The 24805-nt window shown below is 32.2% G+C and overlaps 1 protein-coding gene and 1 pseudogene across 1 annotated transcript; both read right to left on the reverse strand.

Annotated features, from left to right (window-relative positions):
* Positions 1 to 1895: 1895 nt before the first annotated feature.
* LOC143064038 (glucose dehydrogenase [FAD, quinone]-like) lies at positions 1896 to 16055 on the reverse strand. Its single transcript, XM_076236541.1, has 12 exons — positions 15996 to 16055; positions 13824 to 13947; positions 12430 to 12638; positions 12039 to 12228; positions 10529 to 10657; positions 9885 to 10006; positions 9013 to 9180; positions 6912 to 7062; positions 5073 to 5233; positions 3661 to 3835; positions 2407 to 2632; positions 1896 to 2069 (listed from the first exon to the last, which is right to left on the reverse strand). Exons 2-12 carry the CDS (start codon positions 13942 to 13944, stop codon positions 1898 to 1900), a joined length of 1824 nt encoding a protein of 607 aa, XP_076092656.1. The 5' UTR covers positions 13945 to 13947; positions 15996 to 16055; the 3' UTR covers positions 1896 to 1897.
* Positions 16056 to 17577: 1522 nt separating this feature from the next.
* LOC143062519 (U6 snRNA-associated Sm-like protein LSm2) lies at positions 17578 to 19850 on the reverse strand (annotated as a pseudogene).
* Between the last annotated feature and the right edge of the window lie 4955 nt (positions 19851 to 24805).

The following is a 24805-nucleotide window of genomic DNA, read 5'->3' on the forward strand; positions in this document are numbered from 1 at the left end:
ATTTCTGCCATTTTATATAAGTTTCAAATTGCCAAATATCAACATACAATTCTTAAATTGTCTCAAATCATTTCAATCCAATACCTTATTTGTCATGGAAATGGGTTGCTCATTCTGATAACATAATTGTAATAATACATACAAAGTTAAACAGGAATTATCAAAATGTCAAAACAATTAAGCAGACTACCCCAAACACCAGAGTCTTCCATAAATATACTTAAAAACAATAACAACAGATAGTTGGACTTGATACAGGAACAAGTTTTGGTGGGGTTGAATCCATCTTTTGTGATTACAAAAACAAACTACCTTATATGATGTGATTTATTTACTGTTTATTGGTACTAAATACTGAAAAAGTTTGTAATTGCTTGGAAAAATTTAACAGAAATGTAAAAAGGGCAGATGGATAAAATAATAACAGTCTGGTTTGAATTTTGGGATTGAAACAGTTGTACATGAATCTTCTAGTAACAGTACAATGATTGTTCTATTCAGGTGAAAACCAAAAGGAGAAGATGTAAATAACTTTTAAGATTTTCATTTATATCTTTTTAAAATTGTGATAATACAAAACTAACAGGCATTCTGTGAGTATTGCATTGCAATACATAGTCCCCTAACAGTTAAAAAAATCATTGTTTTGGAACAAAATTTGAACTTCATCTATAAATTGTCATGGTGTAGACTATAAAACAAATATCAATATCTTCATGATGAAGTGTTGAAAATTGATTATTTTAAAAAGTTAATTTTCAAAGTCCAAGTACCATAACTGCACAAAATCATCAGACCTGAACAAAATTCGAACTTGATCTGAAACGTGTCATGATAAAACTATATACCAATTCTCAAATCAATATCTTCAAGAACTACCAAAAAAATTGTGGAAATCTGCTTCTTTTAGGGTATTTTCTAAGTCTAAGGACCATAAATCTGCACAAAATCATCAGACCTGAACAAACTTGAACTGTAACTTGTCATGATAAACTATATACGAATTCTCAAATCAATATATTCAAGAACGACAAAAAAAAGTGGACAACTGCTTATTTTATTGAATTTTCTTAGTCAAAGGACCATAACTTCAGTCTGGAACAAAATTCTAACTTGATTTGTAACTGGTCATGATAAAATCATACACCAAATATCAAATCAATATATTCAAGCATGACCAAAAAAATATGTGGAAAACCTGTTTGACGGACAGACAGATGGACAGAGTTCAAATCTAAAGTTCGGTAGGGGACCGTAAAAACAGGTAGTTAAAAATCTAGGATGTCACAGGAAAGCCAATTATAAGCATTTTGCAAAAATGGAGTTTTTTTATTTGACCTTCAAGACCTATAAGGAATTTGAAAACCAACTTAAAATTGTACCAAACTGCTCATTTATGTTGATGTCTCTCTTATAAATATCAGTATTTAATTTGTCCTGAATTTGCTTGATATATTTGCAACTAAACATTATGCAAACAACAATGAACCGTTTTATACTTGACATGTGTAATCAGAGTGTGTGTCAACGTTTCATAATAGCCTAAGACAGAACTAATATTATCTGAGCATCACTGATGAGTATTATGTAGAGGAAAAGTGGGTCTGGCATATCAAATTATTAGCCTGGTACCTTTGATAGATATTCACAATTGTTTACAATGTATGACATCATATTCATTCAGAATAGATAAAGATACGTGTTTTCTTTATTTTCTGTACAGACGATTATCCATTGATTATCACTAGAACTTACGTGCAGGACACACTCAAAACTAACACTCATATGATGAACGGTCAAAATAACTTATAAGACGTATGACCGTGTACTATGTATTTTCCTGAATTAATTGTAAGCTATTTAGATGGCCAAAAATACTGCCTATGAGCCTGAAGAACTAAAGTTTTAAAGATTTTATTTGTTGTCTAAATTCTCCTACAGTGTCCTTTCCTCTAATGAGATCTGCAGCCTTTTCTCCAATCATTATACAAGGAGCATTTGTATTACCAGATACTTGGCGTCTTACAACAGAACAATCAGCGACTCGAAGTCCTTTTATGCCTCTAACTCTAAAATGAAACAATAGAATGTCTTTACAAATAATACTGCAGAGGTACGATCGTTTGTTGTGCTAGATGTCATAATAAAACAAGATACTTGATATTGCACCGTCCAAAATAAGAAATCGCTGGACGGACCTAGTAAAGTACTCAATTATAATATCGATATTGATATTTTCTGCAAATTACATATATCTTTAAAGCCAGATAAACATAAAAATATTTGGCAAATCTTGACGTCCAATGTCTATATTTTAGGCGTTTTCTTTCTATTTTGCATCTACTATCGTATTGTTACATGTATCGTCGTTCATATTAAATATATATGTACACAAACAATCTTTACCTTAACTCTTGGTCAACAACAGCCGTCTTGTCGTTGGGTCCACCCATTCTGCACGTTGATACTGGGTGGTAAGTAGATACAGCAAAATGACGTAACAGACATTCCCAATATGAATCACTGTCAAATTTTTCTTTGTCACATATCCCGTCAATAACAAATTTGTTTAAGGTTGCATCAATTTCTTTCATTGCTTTGGTAGATGCAATTTGTTGTGATTTTTTAATAGCTGAAAAACTGTATAATTTCAGAAACATCGTATAGATTACTATTTAGTATGCAATAATTTAGAAACATCGCTATAAGGGGCTAAGGGACTCGGTTGTCGAGAGGTCTTGCAAGTTAATCTTCTGTATCACTAGCCTGTGAACACTGAAGTTGTGACAGTCAAAACCATAATCAAGGATTGCCATATTTTCTAGAGAAAGTGACGTAGTTGGTGGTTCTTTCTGGGAACCCTTGCTATATCAACTAATAAAAACAATAAGAGCATCCATAAGATATTTGATTGTGCCAAAAGTGACGTTTTATGTCTGTTTTTCGTCTTTTTTTAGTTATAAATCCGGAAGGACTGTAATGACTAAGTATAAAAAAAGTTAACACACACTTTACTGTAATTTACCATAAGCTTGGTGCACTCTTTGTTGAAAAAGAACTTTATTTAAGAAATTTAGTTATTTTGAATTTTAGCAGCAAATTTCGTATATTTGTTCAACTTCGAAACAAGGACCGAAGCTCATAAACTCTATTTTTAATTAAACACAGGATTAAAGGAAATTTCATAGAAGGTCAACTACATTGCTAAGGGAGTTGATATAAATTTGCTAATCATCTTTTAATTTTGTAACCCTTCTAGCTTTTCCCCCCCACAAATAAAGACGTTTAAAAAGAAATCCCACCTGCTTTTCATTGATTTAAATATACGTCACAAATGCATATGCACATGACAACATTTGTAATTAAAGCTTTCTGTTACTTTTCATACAGTCTAACGTTCGATTGAATAATAATTAAAAAAAAAAAAACCAGAGACATAATCATCCACTATTTTTAAAAAAGACTATAAATTCACGAGTTATGTTTTCTTAAGTGCACGAATCTTAAAAACAAAAACAATACCTTATCTCTATTTTTCACACTTTTGATTTATAATTATTCATTCTTGATTTAAAAAAAAAGTGACTGTGTATTAAAAATGATATATTAAAGTCGAATTTCAAGAGTCAATTGCGGTAAACCTCTTTATTCTACACATACCGCTTATTAAAACTTTGATATCATCCGGCTGTTGAAGATAGTTTGGATTTATTATAGGATAATCAAAAGGGTCTGCACTTTTTAGACGTATTGATCCTTTACTCTTAGGATGCGACAAAATGCTCAGCATGGTAAACTCTTTCTTACTTCCTGTTTTTATCAGCTGATCTTTAATCTGAAAATAAGAAAGGATTCATGGTAATTAAGTTTAAATTCAACATATAAAAGAGAATGCTAAATAAAAGACTTTAGACAAAGTGACAAGTGTCTCGGCCAATATACAATGGTATTGTAAAATTTTCAATTGCATGTCTTTCATGAGAATTACTCCTTTAAATAATATATCAAGGCTTATTTATGTAAACCTTTGACATTAAAATTTAAAATAGAAATTGGGAATATTTAAAAACGACAACAACCCGACTAAAGATCAGATAACAGCCGAAGCCCACTTATGGTTCTTCAACACATCAAAAAAATCCTGCACCCGGAGGTGGGACTCAGCAGGCCCCTTAATAAAAATGTGTACTAAGTCAGTGAAAATGGACGTCACACTAAACTCCAAAACGCATAAATGAACTAAAATTTAAAATTTAAAAAACATACAAGACAAAGTCCAGAGTCTCTACTTAAGACAGGCGCAAAAATGCGGTGGAGTTAAACATGTTTTGTGAGATCCAAATCCTCCCCTCATACCTCTAGCCAAAGTAAAATTATTATAAAGAAAAATACAACAATACGCACAGTAACACTCTGTTTAAAAGAAGCCTGAGTCCGATGTCTGAAAAGGTTTCAAATAAACTAAGCAAAATTCTACACAAAATAACAAAAGACTACTAGCAGTTACTGATTTGCCAGGCCAAGACCTCAATTAAACGAATTGAAATATTATGTTTTCATTATATGAAAATCAAGCACAATCCATCCTGTTGGGAGTAAAGTATCATACCATCATAAAAAAGAACATAACCCGTATCAGGCCACCAACTGGTTTTGGAATAAATGTGTTTATTACCGATGCAAAGACCCTATGGGTGAATCAATATTAATAACAAGATATGCCACCCGTAAAGACAAGAAAACTGTATCGTAACTATATTCCGTCTGAATAAATCTGTTTAAAGTTTGGATAACTTTTGAGGTGAATGCCGACATTTTTGTGCTTTGTAAAGAATATTATAAAAGATTGGATATGAAAAACCCGAACTTAATAGAATTCACTGTATATAAGATAGCTTTTCTATGTTAAGTTAACTGATCATTTTTTATATTTTATAATTTTTTAAATAATCAAATCAGTAGGAATAACATAATTTACGCTTCTGAAGTTGTATACAACTACGTGTTCATATAATAAGTGACCTTAGTAACGAGATACATAAGAAATTTTATGGCAATTTAAGATCATATACTTCTCTTTTCAAGTTTAATTTTAGTCCGTCTTCAATAAAGTCTTCATCTTGGGCACCATTGAATAATTGCAGCTGATAGTCCGGCCACCCTGGTTCATTTTTGTTTCTGTCTTTCATTTGTCCAAATACGTGCCCTTCGCCTGCACAGTATGAATTCCATCCTTATGAATAAAAATAAGCATAACATATCGTAGTTAATATCAAGAAATTAAAAAAAAAAAAACAGAACCTCAAACGACATAATCAACACACTAACCACAATCTGTTAGCTCGTTGTTTTGAAAGCATCTCATCAGTCAACATATAAATATTTCAATACAAGTCTATAGCTTCTACACAAAGACGTTTTATTTTACTGGATATCTTTGATTGCACTAAATATTCAATTTCTTTCATTTTATACCAAGTACATAGCGCTACTCCGCTTGCCTCTCGTAGTTTTGAGATTATTATAAACTCAAATATATGAACCTCTTATAGTACTATTCTAGGATGGTCTTCTCCCTTGCAATATACGGGTATCTCAGTTGCTTTTAAAAAGCTTGTAACACTGTATGGACATTTACCAATATGGTTAGACTACATGATGGCATCTAGATTATCAAACTTGATATAAAGGATACGATATAAACAGTGAAGTCTGCTTCATATCTTGACTTACATCTAGAAATTTACAATGATGGTCGGTTGTAAAAAAAACCTTCAGGACAAAGTGATGATTTGAGCATCCCAATTGTGAACTTTCCATTTCTATGTAGCGCCTGAATATTGAGTACATACCTCCTAGTTGATTCGATATTCCAGGGTTTGTTTTTCCTGTCATATTGTCCTTGATATAGGGTTGCTACTGATTAGTAAGCTATCAAACAAGGAGTTTTTTTGTGGTGAATTTGGAAACATTTCATGCTAAATTTAACTAACGCCATCCGGAGTTGGTTACCCGTTATGAAATATCTGTTTCAGAGATGAAGACAGCTATGCTGTAAGTGTTTTTCCCTCAATCACATCCTCTTTCACCAGAATGCGACCAACTGAAAAAGACTCATCACCGGGTTTGTACTTACATGAACAACATGACGGGTGCCATATTTGGAGCAGGATCTGCTCACCCTTCCGTAGCACTTGAAAACAATTCCGATTTTTGATGTGGTTCGTGTTGCTCAGTTTTCTATATTGTTTTGGAGTATTTTTGTTTATCTTTTGTTTCTTTTCTTTTCTTTTCTTGCCATGGCGTTGTCAGTTAATTTTTAAATAATGAGTTTGAAAGTCATTTGGTATATTTCGCCTTTCTGTTTTGTTCTTGCATATAACATAAACGGTACAAATTTTCTGCACCAGATGCACATTTCGACAAATCGTTTCTCTTTCGTGATGATTGCGGCCAAAATATTTGAATATCCATTATATCCGAAACCTATCTTATCTTCATCTCTCCTTTTTTTTATTCTTATCTAAAAGTGTCTCATAATCATGCGATAAGTTAAACTGTTGTTGACTTTTTTATCAGAAGAAATCTTACAAAATAATTATGTGGACTAATGTATACCTTTTTATTTTTAATGGGCTCTGCTAAATTCTATTAATTTTAATTTATAGGTAGTTTGGTGGAACTGTTTGTCGTGAAGCTAATAGACAAGATGTAATTCCAAAATTCAAGCATAACAGGATTTTTTTCCCTGTCAAGACTCCAGGTCATTATATTCGATTTCCATTATTTCACTATCATACTTGCCAGTCTCTTCCTGGTTTTCTTGCACTGATTGTATCATAACAATAAGAAAAAGCCGTTGAGCAATTTTATTTTTTTATATATGCATTGTTTGTTTCCACATTTCTTACCTCTTCCTGTCAGTTCGTACCAAATTGTATTGGTCATTGAATTTGACAAGTCTTTAGTTACAGTATATGATTGGTTGATTTTATACTTCATAAAAAACATCATGTGGTCCTCTAAATTCTCTCCTACGGGTAAATCAGCATTCACCGGTATCTAATAATATTACATACAAAGAATATAACTATTATTGGTTTAATTAGAAATATAACTCCATATCGAATACTACATAGAGACCTTTAGGACTTGCCAAACACATGCATCAATAAGACTATATACAACAGTGACAGGGAGGTTTGGCTAGCCAGAAAACTCATCATGGTTTCTCAAAATGTCCAATATCAAGTCAGTTATTGTCAAATAGTTCGTGTCTATGTAGGATTCATTGGCTTTTATTTGTGTTGCATTTCAGTTTTTCTGTTGTTTCGTTTTTTTTTTCTCTTATAGTGGATGTGTTTCCCTCGGTTTTAGTCTGTGACCCGGTTTTGTAACCTCTCAATTGATTTATGACTTTCAAACAGCAGTATACTTGTTTTGCCTTTATTTACCGACATCTTTCTCATACAAAGCTAGATTGAAAAAAAATATAACAAAAGTACCGAAATTTCTGGAAAATTCGAACCGGAATTCTCTCAGCAAATGGCAAAATCAAAAGTCCAAACACATCAAACGAATTGATAACAAATGTTTTATTTCTGACCTGGGAAAGGCTTTTGTTATGTAGAAATTGTGGATTTAACCAATTTGAATGATATCCACTTTAAAAGTGTTAAAAAAAACCTGGTCAAGTCATTAAAACACAATACTTGTAACCCAAATGAGGAGTTATTTGACATTTTCTATCATCGCGTTCTCTGGTCTTGATGTCGGTTTGATATTTTGCATAGGTATAACAAATAACTATACTAGTAAATCAAAGTAGTGATAATGACCGCTGATAATAGCTAAAATGGACAAATCAATTGTGATTTAAGTACTCACATAAAGAGGCGATACACAATTAAATGATTATTTTATTTGAAATTGATCTCAAAATAGAATAAACGCAAACAAAATGTTGAAATGGTCATACAAGGGCAAGGAGGAGGAGAAGGAGACGATTGTTAATTTCACTCGTTTGACCTTTCTGTAGGTCTTTTGTCACTGATTATTTCCCCTCAAAACACGTAATACAGACTTCAGGACAACGATATTTCAATGAGTAAGTTTGGACTTATTTGTAGTTCTTGTCGTCTATTATCATAAAAAATAATTAACTGTATATCCATCATAATTTTAAAGAAAATCGCCACTTACACTTGGAAAAATGATTACAACCTAAATCAAGGCAATGTCTTAAAAGGGAGTCAATTGATGATTTCGTATACTGGTATATCAAATATTTTTAGAGCTATAATGGCATTTTGTAGGTTCGATTTTTTATGTTCAATCATAAATAATAGTAAAATAGTGAAATAATAATTCTCTTTTAGCAGCCAATATCGTTATTTTTTCATTAAATATTAAGCTTAGAATCATCGATGATGAATTATCCACTTATATGTGAACAATGCGACCGCATTGAATTCATATTCATTTGAACTTCAATTTAACCCCTTGGCTAGCGATGTATAATGCAGGAATTATGTGTAGTCAATTATTAAAAGGAAAAGATTGTCAACATCGACAGTGAAACGAATTAAATTCATTTGATTGACTAATTCGATCCACAAAAACTCATTCTTCTACAGGTAAAAACGGTAATTTACATATATTCTTAATCTATAATATGAACTTAAACAAACACAGAAAATCTAATTGCACGAGGACGTTATCTATTTATATCTATATTCTAGTTTATATCGCTTATATGACCAACAGTAATCTTCGGAGTTAAACTTGATAGTTAATTACTAGTATATGGCGTCTAGAATCAAATATACACGAAACAAAGATACCTGTTATCGAGGTCATGCCCTGTAAATTATTTATTTTAGACTTTTTATAATTTGGAGAATGTTTTACATTGTTATAAATCAAATATAAGAATTTGACAGCTAGTGCCCCTTTAAGTGATTTGTTTTTGTGATTTCTATTTATAATTACGAAACCTCTAAATTGACTTACCCCTAGGTCTTCTAAATGTTTCATTGGTCCAATTCCAGATAGCATCAATAACGTCGGACTATTAATTGCCCCAGCAGAAACAATTACTTCTTTTCTGGCAAAAACCTGCGTCTTTCTATTATTCTTGATAAATTCCACACCGATTGCCTTCTTTTGTTCAATTAAAACCTTTGAAAAGTTAAATGAAAATAACTGGTAGGAATTGATTTTATTTACATTAATAAATTAGTGAATTAGTGAATTATGTAATGTTTTCAAGATCTGTCACAGGTGAGAGGTTTAGCTAAGTATAAAAACAAATTCTATCTACCATATTTTTACATACGGAAATGCCTGTACCGAATGAGAAATATGACAGTTGTTTTCCATTCGTTTGATGGATTTGCGATCTTGATTTTGCCATTTGATAAGGTACTTTCCGTTTTAAATTTTCCTTTGTTTTAGGTATTTTTGTTATTTTAATTTTAAGAAGTGACGTACATTTGACAAAATTCAATAAAAAAATATTTGGAAAATAGAAATACAGTGGATGATATTTAACTGCGACAATTTAAAAAAAAATAATTCTGGTATGTACAGTATTACTTAACCCAGGAGTGTTATCCGGTCAATGACATCCGGAATGGGTAAGCATATCGTGCATCGCATACAATACATGACTTACTAGTATCAAGTTGATAAATTCTTATAATAACACATTTTCAATTCATTATCATCATGGCATCAAAGTAAATAGATGGATGTCAAACAGACATGTAAGTCTTTTAGGAAATATATTTACTAGAAGATGCCTACACGTGAAGAAGAACGAACTGTAAATGATTTAACTCAATGAAAATGTATGATGTCCGTCAATACACAAAAACAATTACCTTGGTGACATAACTGTGAACACTTATATGTAGATTTGTCCTTTTTAGAACAGGTCTGATGTAAGCCCTTGCTGTACCGTACCGTTCCCCGTCTTTGATGTTGGCCTGCATATAGGTATAACCTTCAAATATTGCCAAACATAATTAGTACGAAGATACCGATTACTGTAAATAATATAATTACATATCATTGAAGAGGATTTGAATGAACGATTTAAATAATGTAACTTTTGTTTTATAGAGATTCTCCCTGTAGTCGTGCATTATCATAACGGGTGTGAGTGCTGCCCTGTAACGGCAATAACCTACTCTTTTTCGAAATCTAAAAGGTTGTATTTTACGTGCAAGAGATATGACTCTCTTAACATGGGTCAACATTTTTTCCTCCCCTTCCGACGGACTATCATCGTTTCTCAAGACCACGCTCGCAAATGGTGTCAAGGAAGAGCCAAAAATTCAGTCCCTGAAATTTCCCCCCGGAACGCAGATTGAACCAGGAACCTTTGTGTTAGTAGTTTGATGTGATAACAACTACACCACGCCTCTCCTTGGATTTTGTTGTTATTGATATCATCAATGGATATATTTCAAATGTTAACGATGTCTGGTCAACCATTGTTCCTGTTTACAGAAGAAAAACTTACCAATCATATCTTCTCCATTCAAATCAACAGTTTTCATTCCCAACTCCTTTGCGCTTCGACTATAAACGTCTGGAAGTGGTGAGACACGAGATTCACTTATAGGTAGGTTTCCTCCTCTGGAGTGATATGCTGCATAACATAAAATAATAAATTGTTTTTCATTTGTAATGGACAAAAATAACGAGTTTTTCAACTTTTTATAAATAGGAACCATTCACACATAATTAAGGTAAAGAGAAAGAGATTTCAGGAAGTACCAAATATTCTGAGACCAGACATCAAACATTATAAAAATAAAAAGATGTGGAATGATTGCCAATGAGACAACTTTTCTCTTGACACCAAATAAAACGAAGGTAAGCAAACATATGTCATTGTAGGTCTTTACCAATGAAAAAAAAACCAACATTCCACATAGCAATCTGTATAAGAACCCGACATAAGAAAACTAAAAACCTAATTGATGTATTAAACAACAAACGAAAAAAACTGAAATAATGTATAGAAAAGTAAAACGCAACAAATGACAACAAATATATTACGTGCTCCAGACTTGGGAAATGCACACACAAAATGTTGCGCATAACTCTATTCCTAGCCTTTATAAGAACAAACTATGAACATTAGTTGAAATATACCATGTCATCTCTAGCCTTTTATTCTGAAAAGTGTGTGTAGTTTAGATATTACATATTTTGGTATTTCAGTTCTATTCATCATATGAAATAGAGTGAAAAATATTGGTTTTACAAAAGACATTATGTTAACAGAAAATAAACTGATGACGATTGTTAACTAATCGGAATTTGATGAGACTGTCGTACAAGTGAGAGGTTTAGCGCTATAAAACCAGGTGCAATCCACCATTTTCTACATTTGAAGATGCCTGTACCAAGTCAGGAATATGACAGTTGTTGTTCATTCGTTTGATGTGTTTTGTCATTTGATTTTGCCATGTGATTAGGGACTTTCCGATTAAATTTTCCTCGGAGTTCAGTATCTTTGTGATTTGTCTTTTTAAAGTATTTACTAGTCTGTATCTCTGTAAAAAAATTTATTACAAAACTCAATAAGCAGATTTCATTTGAACATGTACACATTCTAGCAACTAGTTGTCCGCGGATGCTTTAAATTGTACAGGAGATATGATGCGACAAGACAAAAAAAAAGTACTGGAAAAGTTGAAATCGTGTTGTTTTTTTATTCTTTTGTTTCCAATTTTCCTTTTCTTTCCAATACAGATTTGAAAAAAAGACAACATTGGCTGTTATATACAAATGTTCCTTCGGGATCTTTGATAAAGTGTCTGTAAATACATCCTCATCAGTATTTTTTATTATGAATATAACATCTACTGATGTATGCAAAATGTTCAGTTTCCAAATAAAAAAATCAGTAGGTAAAAACTCATATTTTAGGAATGGGATGGTAGTACTCAAAGGAATTCTGATAATTTGCCTATATGTAATCTTGTCATTTTACTTCCTATTCAAATATATGCATTACTCACGAGAGTTAAAGAGATCTGGTATTTGTATATCTTCTATTTTAAGAAAATACGGTAGAACATCTTTATAACTCCACCCGGTACAACCTTCTTTAGCCCATTGATCATAATCATGTCTGCTTCCACGAACAAACGCTAGGTAATTGATAGAACTGGATCCTCCAAGAACACGACCTCTTGGCCAATATGATTTCTGCAAAGTGAAGTACCTTACTATTATTATACGAGAGATAGAGAGAGAGAGAGAGAGGGATATAGGAGGATATGGAGAGAGAGAGAGAAAGAATAACAATTGCTCTCGGGTAGATAGTTGTCGTATTGGCAGTCATACCATATCTTTTCATTTTGATACATAGTATATTCTGATTAATACTAGTGACATTTGATATCGTACCTGATCAACCATCGCTCGATGACTGTATTTTTGTGGTACTGTATAATACGCCCAGTCTTCATTAGACATTTGTAAACTACCAACTTTTAATGGAACACGTATATTGTCATTGTTTAGTTCAGATCCACCAGTTTCAAGTAACAATACCGATACATCACTGTCTTCTGAAAGTCTGTTAGCTATGACAGCTCCAGCTGAACCTGACCCAACTATAGATATAAGAAGAAAGTAAGATACTGCTTCTGGTACCATACCAATATTCTTACAGGAGATGTTTCAACTAATATTTAATGTTTGCTTGAAAGTATGGGCACCCTAAAAAACAGATTTTTATTACTGTAAACAGGGAAATTTTCGCTGTAGTTTTATTTTCGCTATTTTCGCGGTAAGAAGTGAAACGCGAAAATAAAACGACCGCGAAAATATCAAGGAAACTCTTTTCATTACATTTACTTTTACAAATTGTGACTTGGATGGAGATTTGCCTCATTGGCACTCATACCACATCTTCTTATATCTACGTATATGAATAGAATATATATAGGACAACTGTTTACCACTGATTTCAAAGACTAGAAATATATAATTTAAATTATAACTGTATCTCTTAATGAAAAGCAATGTTAAAAGGCATGTCTTTAACTCAAATCAGTTATTTCATTGAAGCGAACATTACGGATATTGTTATGTAAACAACACTCATTACAAATATGTTAATGACACCTGTCAATCAGTAATAAAGGTGTCACCTCGTTGAATCTACTACAAAGATTGATCAGATCAAAAGATCGATTAATTAGCATTAATCCTGACAGCTTTTTATTTTAATTCATTCCTAATTAGGTTTACTTTTCTATTATTGTGTATGTGTTTTTACGAGCATTAAAACATGCCAAACTTTTAATCTACTTTAACATAAATGAACCGAAAACAAAAGATTTTTGATTGATTTTATCATTTGATTTAAGATATATGTAAAGCTGTTCACTTTCCAAATCATTTATGAAAATATTTATCTAGGCCACTGGGAAATCGCGAATTCAAAACGGCGCGAATTTGGATCGTGTAAGTAAATCGCGAAATAAAGACGGCGCGAAAATTTCCCGGTTTACAGTATTTCAAATGAATACCAAAGAGTTACAAAATGTAAAAAAAAAAAAGACAACAGTAGTATACCGCTGTTCGAACGGCCAGACGAAACATTTCTACAAAATGTTTATGAACATACATTCTAAATACATTAGAAATATGTAATTATATGTATATAAAGAGTCGAAAGATAGACATGTTATGTTAAGTTCCTTTACGAAATTAAAGGATTAGGAAATTTAAATGTGCAATACACTTAAAGAATACGATTGAAATAAAAATTAAAAAAATCTTAAATAACTTGCCAACAATATAGTCATATGTTGAATTAACTTTGATATTAAGTGCGTCATCTGGATTCTGTTTTGAAGTAAACCAATACAAAACGCCAAACAAAGCTGTTATAACTGCAGCAGTATGTATCATTGTCTGAAATAAAGTAAAAGATGGTGGTAATCTTCATTTCCTTTACGACTTTTCTTCTACAAAAGACTCCTAAGTGGCGCTACAATTGTAGATGAAAGACAAAATCAAATACGAAATTTAAGGGCATTTGAAATCAGGCAGTTTAATTAAATTGTTGTAAATCTAGTCTCGAGTACCATTGAAAAGACGTCAATAATTGTCGGAATTCGTATCAGGTTCAGTTAAACCGATATCGTTAATTATGTTACTATCAATACCTGTATTATAAAACCAAAATGTTCTGAACACTTATAACCAGAGACCGTTTCCATAAAGGAAAATGATATATGCATGCTACTGCGACTAAACTAAAATAAAGTGAAAAAAGAACAATAACAAAATACTCCGAACTCTTACGAAAATTCAAATGGCAAAGTCCAAATCTCTAACACATCATTCAAAACAACTGTCACATTATTGAATTGGTGCAGGCAATGACTTAAAAAATGGATGGTTAGTAGATAATCTGGAAATACATACCGAACAGAAAACTGTAAGCATTAAAAACACTTTGAACACATGTTTAGATAAATAGAACTAGATTAGATATCTTAATTTCAATTTCTTTTCAAAGCTATTTTGTAGTTATTTCTTGAAAGTATGCGACACATCTCCGTTGAACGATAAATAGGTTCAAAGGAAATACATTGGTGTAGCACTATAATAGCATCTAAATGATCAACATGTGCCTACAAATTATTTTTGTTAAAAAAGATTTTAAAAGGAATTTTACTTTAATCATTCAGCATCGCGCGAATAAAGGATGGCTGTCACCCAATTTACCCCATCAATTACTGAAATTACATTTGAATCTAATGATGCTATAGAAAAAAAATGGTAAAAAACCTACATTTCCCCCATTTTCTATCCACTTTTTCTTAGTTTTCATAAAGTTCCGATGCATTGGGTTTTCCGTGAAGGTTCGACTCCGATCATGTACCAATATAAGCGTAAGGAGATGTGGTACATGTATGATTACCCACTGACAACTATCAACGACAGTTCAAAAGTATCGAATGGAAGCACTTATAGCCAACAATACGACCGTAAACAGTGAGAAATCCGAAAACGAAACTTAAACCGAAATCAAGGATAGTTGAGTATTTCTCAGGTGATGAATAAATGTTAGCATTATGAAGTTTTGATATACTCGACAAGTATATTCATGTAGATTTTAAAGTCATATGAAACCAGTGAGTGGTGAAAAATAATGAGTGGTGAAAAATAATGTTTATCCAATTCTTGAACCAATGCATGTATATATCATAAACTTAGAACTCTGTGCACAATTTTGTCATTTTTTACGCAAATATATCGTATAATCGTCATTTTTGTTCTCTCTCTGTCTGTTATGATTTAACAAATATGGCTGCTCATTAAATGCCGTGTTTTAAAGCCGAAGTGTACCGATGTCACCTTATAGTAAACAAATAACAAAAAGCATGGGTATTGAGCACGTGTTTAACATGAACAATCAGATAATTGTTTATTTTAATGACAGATCCATGAGTATTGCGATCACCGGATTTTTACGAGAAGGGTTATGCTCAGGTCACTATGCATACGGAAAATATGTCGGCGAATTGCTTCCTGGAAGCAAGCAATTAAAAATCAGTAAACTTCTTCTAAATGCGGACAAATTAAAGAATTTTCCTCAGAAAAAAGTATATATACATAAGTTGTATAATGAAAACTATCCATTTAGTTATCAAAAAACATATGCATGATTTTTTTTTATTTGAGGTATCTTATGACTTTAACTTTTAACTTTTTAATGGATTTTTTTAAATAAACAAACCACAAGAATATTGATTTACTAGCAGACAATACACAAGACGCAATATGCATTAATTTTTTGGTGGTGTTTTCGATGAATGTAAATCTAGAAAAGCACCTTTCATGCATACAATTTGTAACATGCTGCTTTGTTCACAATATCTGCTTATATTACAGTATGAAAAAAATATTATATCAACATAAAAATACTTATCTTGAACAGAAAATGACTATACCTGAGTTTGTCATGCAGTACTGTAACATCTAAACAGTTAACAAACTTTAGTCAAGGTAAGCTATTTTTAGATGTTTATATAACCTACATGTCACTAAACTAGTATCAAGGTGCATGTTGTCTCTACTGAATGTAAAGTTGATAATTCCCTACTTGATCATATATTAAATATAATCTAATTATCCATGCTTAAATTCTCATTTCTTCTGACAAAAAAAGGGGTCCTCAACCTAGGAAAAAGGGGTTCCAACCATATGTCCCCATTCAAATGCATTGATCGTCCAAAAATAACATCAAACCCTCCCCTGGATCTGCCCATGGTTAGCATTTTGAAAACCAGCCATTTTCTACTTACTTGCATAAAGAAACACAAGTTTCTTAATTAACTAAGATAGAACCATTAAGCTAGTGATAATTCATTCACAATGATCACATTTTTCTAATTTAAACAAAGACAGAGGAAAAGAATCAACAAAAAATTCCCAAATGCTTCTTACAATGTTGAATTTTACAATTTAGTGATTCATCAGACGAATAAGTAGAACATAATTCCATTGATCAATCATTCCTGGGTTACAGACGAGAGTGCATCCCTTGCCTATGGCCAAACTGCATCTTAAATATACATTAGCAGGTCATTTGCTGAAGTAAGCATTTTTATTTAAAAAAAAATCCTCCATTACGATAAAAATGAAACAATGAACCTGTATATGAGAAATCTTTCCTATCAAACTTGTATGTTTTGTGGAACAATCCAAAATACTAATTGACTGAGGAGTAAAAGAGAAGAGTACATACTATGTATGGTGCTGTATGCAAATTTTGTGATGTCTATACGTTGGATTTTTTTTTAGAGTTCAACAAATACATAATAGTAAAGACACTTGTCTATTGTTGAAGACCCAATGTTGACATCAAAATATCTTTTATAGATTTTGTGCTGTTGGCTTGCTGTTTTAGAAATGTGTACCTCATATCTTTGTATTCCTATATAATATAAAAAATAAATCAACAATACCAAATTTACTTAAACTTTATGTTTGATATGAAATTTGATACATCTTTGAATATGATTGATCTTTAAAACACATTTATGATACAAAGGAAATCTTTCTCTTCCCTCTTTTCGTAATTTTGAAGTTTTGATAGAGAAATTTGGCTTAATACAAAATCAACAATATGTTTTCCTCACTATAAAATACATTTATCAATTACACACAAAAATATCTTTTACAAGGACTTTTAAACTGGCTATAAGTTGATGAAATGCATTAAAAAAAAAGAAATAGAATGTTTGTGCCGTATGCAATCCTAAAATTTATCATGTTCGCATATGTTGAATGATTTCTTATTACTTACATATTACAAAAGAAAATGAAAAGTATCTTGATCAATGTTGACATATGAGATTCATTCTTTGTATAAAAAAACCCAATAATGATATATAAAACAGCATTTTATTTTGCACTTTCATATTTGTCAATAATTATTTTCAAGATACAAAATATATCTGGTTTCAAAACCAGACATGTTGACCTACATCACTACACAATAGACCTTTTCTATCAACACAGTCGTTAATACAGGTCGGTATAAAATATTATTCACAAATAGTTCCTGAGGTTTCAGAACTCTGAGTCAGGACTTCCGATAGAATTGTTCCTGTTAATTCCATCTTATAAAAACAATATTACATAGTTATTGCACCAATAAATACAACTGTTTATTCATCTCTGTCTATTCTGAGCTGCCTCTTTTCTTGCTGCATCTTTGTAACAATTGCGTATCACATTCATCTGCAGGTAACTGTACATATCTAACAACTGAACATCTAATAAAACAATTCTTCACTGATAACTGAAAAACAGAGCATGTAACTATTAACAATTCATTTTATACAAATCTTACTTATTGTATTTATAATAATTAAGGATATCAAAGTAAACAAGTTACAGTTTTCTATGAATTTCAAGATTCACTCAAAAAGTACCCTTCAATTAAAACTAGCAAATCAGACACTTTTCCCCATAAGCACATTGTTTCTATTTATATATCAAACGTTTTTTACTTGTTTTGATTTGGATTTGTAAATTAACTTTAATACTGCTTATAATTTAATTTCAGTAAATAGTATCACAATTATAAATCGTCATCTTAAGTGAATCATTCTTTGAATTATGCTTTTTGTCTCCTCAGTATTTCCAGCATCGAGTTCATTTGTGCAACTTTTGATCTGAGTTAGGCAATCATGATTGAACACTTTGTGGGTATTATTTAGACACTTGATCAGCAATATAGATGTAAAGTGTAATTGTTTAGTAACTGATAAGAAAAGACCTACCATATGTGGATATGTATCTGGATCTGTCACCTGTATGTCTGTTAATTTAATATTCAGGAACTGATCTACTGAATGTAATGTACCACATATGCTACAAAATAAATAACATTTAAAGCAACACTATACATGAAAAATATTACAAAACATAGTACATGTATGGACAAATAATTTAATACTAAATGGTGTATAAAATCTCAATTTTGGAATATAGTTCCTGTTCTTCAATAAAGCTAATGCTCATTTTATTTTAAGCAGTTATGTTTAGTTCTATTATTATTCCTGTACTTCAGACTACTGTCTTAGAATTACTGTGATTAACTGGAACAACAAAGTATTTGAAGTTTTGTCAAATACATCAACATGCAGAAATAGGCTCATCATTACAAGTTCATTATTCAGATCAAGACCAAATATCAAATTTTCCGATAATTCTGAAAAGAAATATGAAACAAAGGCTAGGGACAAAGCAAAAGGTGAATGCAGTTCACCAACCAGTTTGTACATTTGTATTTAGGGCCTGGGATGTTTATTAACATGATAAAAATAGCATATGTGCCATGTGGTGTGATAACCTATAAGGCAAGTTTCCACCTAAGACCAAATCTTGTGAATGTAAGCAACTTTAGTATCTGTCTTTATTATTCTTGGATTCTTACCTCAAATCATTCTTTAGTTCCACAACAACATCTTTACCAACTAAAGATTTGAAGAAAGAGTAAAACAACTGAGATCAGAAAAAAATAAACATTCATTTTTTTTACATAAATAAGGCCGTTAGTTTTCTCGTTTGAATTGTTTTACATTGTCTTATCAGGGCCTTTTATAGCTGACTATGCGGTATGGGCTTTGCTAATTGTTGAAGGCTGTACGGTGACCTATAGTTGTTAATGTCTGTTTCATTTTGGTCTTTTGTGGATTGTTGTCTCATTGGCAATCATACCACATCTTCTTTTTTATATGATTAATATGTATAAATTCATTCATATTTTGATACAATTTAAATTATAGAAATGTGATTTGATTGCCAATGAGACAATTTTCTCCAATTTTAATAAGCTCTGACAACAAATGACCGGATGTAAGCAACAGCACATCACTGTCAGATATTTTGTATTATGAGGTCAAAATTTTACAGGAACCCTGAGGGATGTCCAGTAATATCAGACAAAAAGGATAAGGTGTTTAGTCAATACCTTAGGGATCGTCTATTGGAAATCTATGAATAACAATCCATGACAAATCGCCCCACTGGCAAATCACCCCATACCTTATCGCCCCACTTCCTGAATAATCGCCCCACTTATGAAAAAGGGTAAATTTCCATTGAAAATATGTTGGATAATTTTGCTCCATATATAAAAAGGGTAAAATTCCCTCTGAAATAAGGTCTGCCAAATGCAACTCGTCCCACTTGTGAAAAATAGATAAATCCTGATGAATTTAATAATGCTAACTCGCCCCACTTGATGCAAAAGATGTAATCCCGTTGTATATCTATGTTCCTACCGCACTCATAATTAAAATCAATACCTATGAAAACCTTAGATAAACATGCTTTCCTTGTTTGAATTGTTTTACTATAGTCGTTTTGGGGCCCTTTATTGTAACTTGGATGAAGTGTTGTTCCATAGGCACTCATACCCATCTAATTATATCTATTTTGTAGTTCTTTTCTTTTTGTTGAAATAAAGCAGAAATAAATGAGTATCAGTATTTCCAAGACATGAATGCCAACTAGCCCCACTTGTGTAAAATAGAAAAGCCCTAATGAATCGAGTCATGCCCCTCATAGCCGTTTTTAAGTGGAGCGAGGTGGTATACCAGAAAATTATATAATATATTCATCTAGATTTTTACTTTATCATTAATAAGTGGGGCAAGTTTGCTGGAGAAAAATTAACAGGATTTAACCGTTTTCACAAGTGGGGCGAGTTGGTAAACTAGTTTGAGGAGAGAATTTTTTTAAAATGGGGCGAGTTGGTAAAAAAGTCACACTGGCAATCGTCTCAGAATTTTTTTCCCTTATATACCTTTATATAGCACATTCTTGGATTCTTACCTCAAATCATTCTTTAGTTCCACAACAACATCTTTACCAACTAAAGATTTGAAGAAAGAGTAAAACAACTGAGATCAGAAAAAAATAAACATTCATTTTTTTTACATAAATAAGGCCGTTAGTTTTCTCGTTTGAATTGTTTTACATTGTCTTATCAGGGCCTTTTATAGCTGACTATGCGGTATGGGCTTTGCTAATTGTTGAAGGCTGTACGGTGACCTATAGTTGTTAATGTCTGTTTCATTTTGGTCTTTTGTGGATTGTTGTCTCATTGGCAATCATACCACATCTTCTTTTTTATATGATTAATATGTATAAATTCATTCATATTTTGATACAATTTAAATTATAGAAATGTGATTTGATTGCCAATGAGACAATTTTCTCCAATTTTAATAAGCTCTGACAACAAATGACCGGATGTAAGCAACAGCACATCACTGTCAGATATTTTGTATTATGAGGTCAAAATTTTACAGGAACCCTGAGGGATGTCCAGTAATATCAGACAAAAAGGATAAGGTGTTTAGTCAATACCTTAGGGATCGTCTATTGGAAATCTATGAATAACAATCCATGACAAATCGCCCCACTGGCAAATCACCCCATACCTTATCGCCCCACTTCCTGAAAAAATCGCCCCACTTATGAAAAAGGGTAAATTTCCATTGAAAATATGTTGGATAATTTTGCTCCATATATAAAAAGGGTAAAATTCCCTCTGAAATAAGGTCTGCCAAATGCAACTCGTCCCACTTGTGAAAAATAGATAAATCCTGATGAATTTAATAATGCTAACTCGCCCCACTTGATGCAAAAGATGTAATCCCGTTGTATATCTATGTTCCTACCGCACTCATAATTAAAATCAATACCTATGAAAACCTTAGATAAACATGCTTTCCTTGTTTGAATTGTTTTACTATAGTCGTTTTGGGGCCCTTTATTGTAACTTGGATGAAGTGTTGTTCCATAGGCACTCATACCCATCTAATTATATCTATTTTGTAGTTCTTTTCTTTTTGTTGAAATAAAGCAGAAATAAATGAGTATCAGTATTTCCAAGACATGAATGCCAACTAGCTCCACTTGTGTAAAATAGAAAAGCCCTAATGAATCGAGTCATGCCCCTCATAGCCGTTTTTAAGTGGAGCGAGGTGGTATACCAGAAAATTATATAATATATTCATCTAGATTTTTACTTTATCATTAATAAGTGGGGCAAGTTTGCTGGAGAAAAATTAACAGGATTTAACCGTTTTCACAAGTGGGGCGAGTTGGTAAACTAGTTTGAGGAGAGAATTTTTTTAAAATGGGGCGAGTTGGTAAAAAAGTCACACTGGCAATCGTCTCAGAATTTTTTTCCCTTATATACCTTTATATAGCACAAGGTACTTAACTTGCGATTTTGAAAAATGTCATACGGTGACGAAATTCCATTAAAAATGCCGGGTCTCGGCTGTCAACCCCACTAAAACTTGTTATGCCATAAATCTAAATGAATTTATCTTCACAATGGTGTATAACACGCCTACTGTTGTTGTCGGAATCATCCGTAGCAATCCTACCCAAGTATGTCAATCGTAATTATTTCGTCAACCTACACAAAATTGGCAATACACGTCTCGCAGTAAACGATTAATTATAAAAATTGTTTCAGAAAAAACTGTTAGTTTTTGTATGAATAGAACTTATCATACAGTTAGTGAAATTGAATAATATACCATGAAAAAAATGTAACAAGTGTCGTTTGTGGTATGTCTAATAAGTTACAAATTTTCCCATGACGTCAATGTCATGCAGACTCTCTCTTGACTTTAAGTATGAAATGAAACAAGATCAGATAACTCAGAGAATCATTTAGACTATCCCATAGAATTGACCAATCGGAAAATGAGACATACAAGGAGACGTGACACGTTTATTGCCAATTGTTCAGCGGGTTTGCAAAATTATTACGATTGACATACTTTGGTAGGATTGCTACAGATGATTCTGACAACAAATGTAGGCATGTTATACACCATTGTAAAGATAAATCAATCTAGATTTACGATACAACAAGTTTTAGTGGGGTTGACAGCCTATAAAGCGGCATATAACGGAACTTCGTCACCACTTGACATTTTTCTAAAATGCAAGTTAAGTACCTTGTGTTATATAACGGTAAATTTTCTGAGACAAGTGCCTGTGGAAAAAGTGGGGCGATTTGTCCTGCTTCCATGAAGTAGATGTTCTTACACGACCTGTGTCGGACTAACTATTTATAAATAGGTCGTCGGGCTATTGCAGTGTCGAAAAGGTGTGGGGTAATTGGAATTTAGAGGCGACCCAGCTGGCCTTAGTTACTGCGTGACGCTCATCACCAAAGTGACACCGAACTTTTTACAGCAGAAAATGGTAAAATAGATAGCTTGAGGCCATGAATAGACTTTCAACACAACTCCTCCTATACACTTTATAGTGTCAAATAGAGCTGATGGGCTGGCACAGCTTAAACATTGAAAGATGAACGTTATTAAATGGAAATCAAAATGTAAAATTTTCATTCATGCTTTTACCCACCATTTTGGATTTTTATCTCGTCATGAAGGAGATTTCACTACAATGAAAAATAAGGACAATCTTTATTCATAAATATATCAACCATAATATTTCTTTGTATTTGATGTTTCCAAAATTTACAATGACAATCGGAAAATTTTCTTAAAAGAACCGAAAAAAATAGATTTTGCATAGCCGGTCTTTGTTGTCACGTGACTGAAACGAGATCATAATTTGTAAAGCGAAAATAGCACTGTCATACAGCAGACAACTTGAAAATGACATCTGTACTCAGTGATATAAATCAGGAGGAGTCACATTATGCTCCTAAACAAGCATACTTCAATCCATATGAACAGAATGGAGGGTATTACATTTTTCCTCTCATGTAAAATTCACATATATCAGAAAGTAAATCAATGAATGTAAAAACTAAAATGATGCACATTCAAGTCATTTCACATAATTTTGTTCTTTGAAACGATCATTTTATTGTCAATGAAACAGCTATCAACCTAAGAACAAGGCGTTGTTGTAAGCAAGCCGCCTGTCTGTCCACATGCTGATTTTTTTTACATGGTTACAAGTTTCAACATGAGAGTAACTTTGCCATGACCAAGTTATACATACACCTTATCGCCATTTGTCCGCCATTACTGGATATCACACAGGTTCCCATAAAATTTTGACTTCATAAAGCAAAATATCTGACGCCACAATGGAAAAGTGATCGTTGTATGCGTCAAAAGTTCAAGTGGCAGGCTCCGCCGGGATTAGCGATAAGTACGTGTATTGGGCATACACCATAATGTTACTAGCACCACTCAGACCTGCAACCTACGTAGCCTGATTTTGGTGGTATCATCCTGTTATTCATGCCTCAACCGGAATCCAGATATAGGGATCGTAAACAAGTCAAATCATTATTTAATTAATTTTCGTCAAACATGTCAAAGGCAATCATCAATTCTGATTTTAAAATTATACTTTAATTTACATAGAAAAAAGATTTTTTCATACATGTATGTAACACATGCGTGAAATTGTTTTTAGCAAATTTAATATTAAAATGCAAATTGATTTCACGCTAAATTAAATGAGTGCAACTATTATCTGTTGTACAAATATTCATGTTGTAGTCAAACACTTTTAAAGATAATTAAGTTAAATAATAATAAAAGCAGGTGATTTCCTGTCAATTTGATAAACAAAACAAATCCAGAAATGAATCCAGAACTATTGTACTTTAATTTGATCGCAAAACGTCCGGTTTCAATTTAGTCAAATCGAAAGAAATGTAAGCAGTGTCTGGAAATTAACCAGCTTGATTCATTAAAATCATTTCAATTTTATACTGTTGCCTTCCTTAAACTGTTCTTGAAGGTAATGGTAAGACATTTACTCTGTAAATGCAATGAAACAGCAATACAAGTTCGTCAATTCTGTGAATCTAGTGAAGTTGAAAAGGGGCACCTGCTTAAAGTCTTTTCAATCATCTCAAAATGACCAAAATTGTATGCAAAAATTGTTAAAGTTTTACTATGATTTGTCAAATAACCTGATCCTGATTTGTCAGAACTCTCAAATAATTCTCATTATTTTTCGGAAAAAGAATAATGTGAATTGTCAAAATCAGTTCACTTTTTTCGTCTAAAGAAATTATCCATTTAATTGTCTGACATGCACCAAAAATTAACGTTCAAGTCATTTGAGAAGAATCTTTCCGGTTATTTTTCATAAACAGGATAAAGGTACCCCCAATGAGTACAACAGTCTGTTGTACCCATCTTAAAGAGAAAAAATACATAGTCAAGTTAAGAGTACTTTTTAAAAGAAATTAGTTTGAGCGCTGACCATAAATCATTTA

Source organism: Mytilus galloprovincialis, chromosome 2 (assembly GCF_965363235.1).
Source record: "Mytilus galloprovincialis chromosome 2, xbMytGall1.hap1.1, whole genome shotgun sequence".
Classification (NCBI taxonomy): domain Eukaryota; kingdom Metazoa; phylum Mollusca; class Bivalvia; order Mytilida; family Mytilidae; genus Mytilus; species Mytilus galloprovincialis.